General features: G+C 39.7%; 1 protein-coding gene across 1 annotated transcript in view; it reads right to left on the bottom strand.

Moving 5' to 3' along the window:
• Positions 1–6,000, bottom strand: part of DGKQ (diacylglycerol kinase theta) — a gene marked incomplete at its 5' end in the record, with an annotated part of 73,445 nt that overhangs the window by 18,401 nt on the left and 49,044 nt on the right. Inside the window, 4 exons of the mRNA XM_026041275.1 lie at positions 1,715–1,753; positions 2,558–2,708; positions 2,952–3,013; positions 4,642–4,696. Of these exons, the coding sequence (XP_025897060.1) occupies positions 1,715–1,753; positions 2,558–2,708; positions 2,952–3,013; positions 4,642–4,696 (307 nt within the window). The remainder of the gene's footprint in view (positions 1–1,714; positions 1,754–2,557; positions 2,709–2,951; positions 3,014–4,641; positions 4,697–6,000) is intronic.

The following is a 6,000-nucleotide window of genomic DNA, read 5'->3' as shown; positions in this document are numbered from 1 at the left end:
GCCTCCAGCTGGACTCCGCACCATTGACAACCACTCTCTGCACCCTGCCATCGAGCCAATTCCTAATCCAGCTCCCCGTCCACTTTCTGATTGCTTTTTCCTGTTTTTTTTTGTCTTCCTTAACACCCCCAAATCTTACTTGGTAAAGCAAAGTTGTTCAAAGACACAAAGAACTGCAGCACAACTATGGTACCTATTTAAAGATCTCTTTTGGGTTTCAGAAATGCTACCTATTTCCATATGCTTTATTATAACTATCAGTCTGTTCTCAACACGTACAAGTAACAAAAGTACCAGGTTTTATTTCATATTTCATTATTATTAAAAGAAAGAAGTCCTATTCACTGACAATATCTCTGCAGAAATTACTACAAGCTGGAGTAATTTGGCTGGAGATCTTTAAAATGGCTTAGGTCTTATATTGGAGAGTTTGGAATAGCAGACAAAGCAAGAAAATAAAATATTGACAAGTTAGTATGAAATAAGATGCTTGGTGTGTTAGACAGACTTGGAAAACAGGAAGGACAAAATCAAGCAGTATGATGGACAGCACATGAGATGTAAGTGGTTAATATAGTTTGGCTGCTATGGCAATCTAAAGTGAAAGAAATAATGATGACTATTTCTCTTACATCCTGGATCAATGTATTGGTGGGACTCACACTGATCAGCGAGCCTCAGAAACATAAAAACACTCAGAAAAAGTGTGGAGAAAGAAAAATAAAAGCCAGGTACTAGCAAGAACAGCTGTAAAGAAAAGGAAGACACATCAAAAAGTTTTGTTTTTTTCTGACTGGAAATGTCAGTATTTATGTATGTGGACACGGCAAAGACCCAAAGCAAGCACGAAATCAGCAGCGGGTTATGCAGGCAGCACCAGTTCCAGAGCTTTTCCAGTGACAGCTTTCCCTGATGAGGTCCACATCATAGCGAGCAACTACAACCTTCAAAGCAACGTCATGGAAGATCCAGTTAACAGTTACTTGGAAATCCAGCCCACTAAAGCATTTCAAACTTGCCAGATACAGGCAGAAACACAGGCAAGCACATATAAAGAAGAATGCCAGATTTTGCTTTTCAAGTTTACAAAAATTACAGGTCTCCACCTGCCTCTATGCTAAAGCTGCGCAGCTTCAGTTTTTCCAGAAGCCTCACAGAAGCCCTAAGGCCTCTGGCCTTGGTCAAATCAAACACATACAGCTTCAGCAAAGCAGCAGCTCAGAGAAAAACCACCTGCATGGTCAGCAGAGCAGAGCACAGGGTAAGAATTCCCTTCAGGCATCTAACCACAGAGTGCCAAAGAAGCCAGTTAAAGTCTTAATACTGCAGTTAGAAACAGTGATCTCAAAATCAATCTCAGGAAGTTCAAGAAAAGAATCAAATTTTAGGCCTTAGGAGCCACAGCAAAGAGAGGGCACTTCAAGGAATCTGGACAGCTTGGCTGTGTTAGCACCACACAGCTGATGTGAAACTTTAAGCTCATTTTCATCAGGGAATATTTCCCCTTTCTTCTACAAGAGGCATGAAGCTGATCTTGCTTTAATATGGTAACATTAATCCATGGTTCCTGATAATATATACTAATGTGTTATACTTGATCTCAGCAACTATTTGCTTATAAAGACAACTACTATTCTGAGCTTAAAACCTGTAGTATTAAATGCCAGTTTTAAAAACAGACATGGTTTGTAAAACTTAAAATCTTAATGCCTACCTTGTGCTTGATAAACATGACTCACGGATACTACATTTGCTGCAAAGGGTAAAAATATAAACATATAAAACCTTGGTACATTTAAAGTAAATATTTAAAATATTTTTAAAAGTTACATAAAAACATAATATAAATAAACAGTAGAAGTTACACAAACATAGGGAGAACCTCCAGCTAACACTTTCCCTGTTCTAAGTTTACTTTGCAAGTTAGAAAAGCTAAACTGATTTTCACAAAAGGTGCACACTTCCTGGAATTTAAACTTCAATTCCTTTTGAAGCTATATAAAAGACTGAAGAAAAAAATCCTTCATTTTACTGCAGTAAAATACACCGTGCCTTCTTGATACTATTTATGGAATGCATTAGTTGGAAAAACTGTGAAAAATCAACTACACTTCTCTGAAACAGGAAAATAAATTCTTCTTTTCGCTGAGTGTTTGGCTGTCACTTAAGAACCCACAGATCATATTTCACTGTGACCAGGAATACAGCACACAAGTGATATAGAGTACAGCTCAAGCAAAAAAAAATGAGTGGGAAAAGAAGGGGGAATAGAGGTGCTAGTATGTACGTTTCCCTTGGGACTTTTTCGATGCTAAGCAGGCTAGTGCAGTCAAATATCATTCAAGTAACATAACAATTATCCCTTGAATAACTGAATAATGAGCTGTCCTATCTCTTGTGCAATTGTCAAAATACTAAAATAAAAAAAAATCATGTAGTAGAAAGCACACTAATTTTTCAAAAATGAAAACATGAAGAAAAAACAGAAAAAGGGACCACACTATTACATTTTATTCTGCACAGATAAACAGCTGTGAACACACATTTGCTTGCTTACTTTTGATAGCTAGTTCATCCTTGAGAATTTTAGTGTATTCCTCAGCAGAAAGCTGAGGGGGAAGGCCACCAATAAATAAATTTACTCGAACAACGGATTTACTGTTTTCCACAACATAAAACCTTGTTTGATTCATCTGACGTATTGAAGTCTGTGAAAACAAAGAAAAATAAATCAGATGACTTGATGAAAACACAGTGATACTATGAAAAATAGTTGTAAACCTTCCAGATCAAGTTCGTTAAGTGTAAAGAAGAATCCCAAAATAGAAACAAACTTCTGTCCAAACACTGCATTTCTTTAGAGGTAACTAGGAAGTAGCTAAATATTTATTTTCCTTTAAAAAAGGGGGACTCCCTACTTGCTGTAAGAAAGGATCATACTTCAGACTTACCTTTCGTATGTCCTTAAGTCTATTAAGGATCAGTTCCTGACTGTCCAACACCATCCGCTGAACTAGAGGGAGCAAGAACGGGAATCAGGTTTGATAGCAACACAAGTTATTAACAGGCTTAATCAGACAACTGGCATCTGCTGAACTAGAGATAACAAGAATATTAGTAACATTTGAAAGCAGTAGCAGCAGTATCAGGCTCAATTAAACAACAAATTTACAAGATTTTATGGAAAATTCCCTCTTTGCCGACCTCTAACATGAAGAGCACATAGACCTGAACCACTCCTTGTTCACCATAAGAAGTATAAAGGTACCATGAAGAGTCTGATAGCTGATTTGTTCAATTTAAACATCATAGCCTTAGATAAACAGTGCAGTAACAGCTTGAAGCCACTGACAAAGACTAGTAGTACTTGGGTAGCAAACTACAACATTTAAGCACAGACTTCTGCAACAGTTAGGTGGCTACCCTGGCAACTGAAGTATTAATTGACTCAAGCATTTTAATAAACCACCGAAACATTTAACGATTTTTGGCTAAAAATGGAGCTTTAAAATGGAGGATCAGAAATAAATCAAGTTAAAATATTCGCTCACAAGGCGACAAGGACCTTATAAAACTTAGTGATAATGCTCGTAGAGAAAGCAAAGTTACAGCTGAATATCTGAGCTTTATGTATTCACAGAGTCACAGGATGGTTGAGGTTGGAAGGGACCCCTAGAGCTCATCCAGTCCAACCCCTGCTCCAGCAGGGACACCCGGAGCACGGGGCACAGGGCGGCATCCAGGCGGGCTGGGAAGATCTCCAGAGAAGGAGACTCCACAGCCTCCCTGGGCAGCCTGTGCCAGGGCTCGGGCACCCTCACAGGACAGAAGTTGAAACTTCTGTATTTGAATTTGTACCCAATACTCCTTGTTCTGTCACGGGCCACCACCAAGAAGAGCTTGGCTCCTTCCTCCCTACATTCTCCCCTCTGGTATCTGTACATGTTGATCAGATGCTCTCTCAGTCTTCTCTCCTCCAGGCTGACCAGGCCCAGCTCGCTTAGTCTCTGCTCACACGACAGATGCTGCAGTCTCTTCATCACTTGAGCATGGCCTGAACACCACCTGGCACCTTGCTCCTCTCTCCCTGCAGCCTTTCACGTGAAGGGACCAAGCACAGAGAGGTCCAGGCCTGGTGAATACCGGCTTCATCCCCACAGTATCACAGACTGCTCGAGCAAGAATGGGATTAGGGATTTCAGCACTTTATTAATGCACACATATATTCTTGGACTTGCCAAGAGAAGTCTGTTCCTTGGACCATCTTGCTTCCTTTTGCAGGCAGGGGAAAGCAGGAAGGGAGGACGGGAGCCAAACAGACTTCACAAATAACCTTTAATAAGAATCTCCAGGGGAGTAGCTTATGTTGGTCAAAGGCAGCTCCCCTAAACACATCTTGTTGCCAAAGTGTCAATACACTCCAGAAGTGGCTAACAAATCCTCATGTGAGGATGAAGGAAGGGAACCACATGCCCACAGAACACACAAGGCTTTAAAGAACCTATATCACTGTTTCAACGAGTTGAAGTTTTATTTATGAGGGAATTTCTTGTAAAAAATGAAATTCAACTGTACTAAAATTAAAATAAACACTCAGACATCACTTACAGATGTGCATGTGGGAGATGCTCCTTCACTTACCTTGCTTACTGCCCATAAGTACTTCTACTAACTTGAAATTCTGGATAGACTCCGTCTGCCAAAAGATGCAACACATAATTGAACCTTCTAAACAGAACATGATGTTGCCAGGTGTTTACATTAAATCAGCAGTTACATTATACATTGCACTCACAAAACATGGAAAATAAAACATTTCAGAAATTGAGCCAGTGTTCCTCCCCAAGTTTTTATTTCGTACTTCCATCCTCCTCTGTTTTAGCTGTCTAGGCATCCTCACAGCATGGCTCCCACAAAGAACAGATAACTCTACCCTGTTCTGTGACAAACAGCACAGTCAGGATCTATTTCCACAATGTTCTTCCTGAGGAAAGTTTACCTGTGGGACGGGAGTGAACCAGCTCTTGAAGATCAGCTAAGGAACAGGCCTTAAATCTCAACCAAAAGGCCAAAATCTCAACCATTTGCTATCCTTATTAAAATCCTGCACACTCAGATGGAGGAAGTCTCTGTAGAGTCCTCATGTGAAGGACTTGAGGCTCAGAGGATATAGTATCCTGCTTGATGTTTCTTATACAAAGCCCAGATTTTCTACATTTGCTTGGTCTGAAATGGATGAGTGTTATTTGGAGAGAATCCTGAGCACAGGGAGCTTTTGTATCTTTTAACAAGAGATACAAACATCTTTACTTCTTAAAAAAGATGTATCTGCATGCAGATAAAAGAGAAGACTCTTTAAAAAATATGAAAATCAGACACATTGCAAGTGGACCAAGCAACGAAGCCTCTCACAACCACAAACTAGCTTCTCAAACATACAGATTTCAAGACCTTTTTCATATACAGTATTTGTCTGTCCTGTCAGTTAATTGTGGGTTGTTTGGTTTGTCTGTTTTGTCTTTTTTCACACTAACTTGAAGAGGAACCTAGAATGAGGAGAAAATCAAAACACTGTGCCATACAACACATGGAAATGTGTCTTGGATAGACTCCACTCACCCCAAACCATGATCACCACAAACCTTTTCTGATGCACGTAACCTGGCAAATTTTTGAACTAACTCACCTTTAGAAGCAATCTGTTTTTTTTTTTCCAAGACTCTGCAAATCTAAAAATGGAATTCTGCCATTTCACCTTCTGTTCACCTTTCACAGGTGAACATACATGGACAGATTTCTTCATGATTATCTTTACTATGCTGTGAGTACAGCAGATCTGCACTTAACACACTGCACTGCTGCTAATGGTAAATGCTTTGAAGGAAAACAGGAGAATTTTAAACTGAGGTAGATGTTCAAAGCTTGTCACTGACAGATCATGGCTGCAAGACTGACTGAGAGCTTCCCTGCATTAATCAATACTTGCTGCAACTCACAAGC

Source organism: Nothoprocta perdicaria, unplaced genomic scaffold, assembly GCF_003342845.1.
Source record: "Nothoprocta perdicaria isolate Ctin4 unplaced genomic scaffold, notPer1 scaffold_280, whole genome shotgun sequence".
NCBI classification, from domain to species: domain Eukaryota; kingdom Metazoa; phylum Chordata; class Aves; order Tinamiformes; family Tinamidae; genus Nothoprocta; species Nothoprocta perdicaria.
The sequence above is the reverse complement of the archived record's forward strand: the minus strand, read 5'-3'. Positions and strand labels throughout refer to the sequence as shown.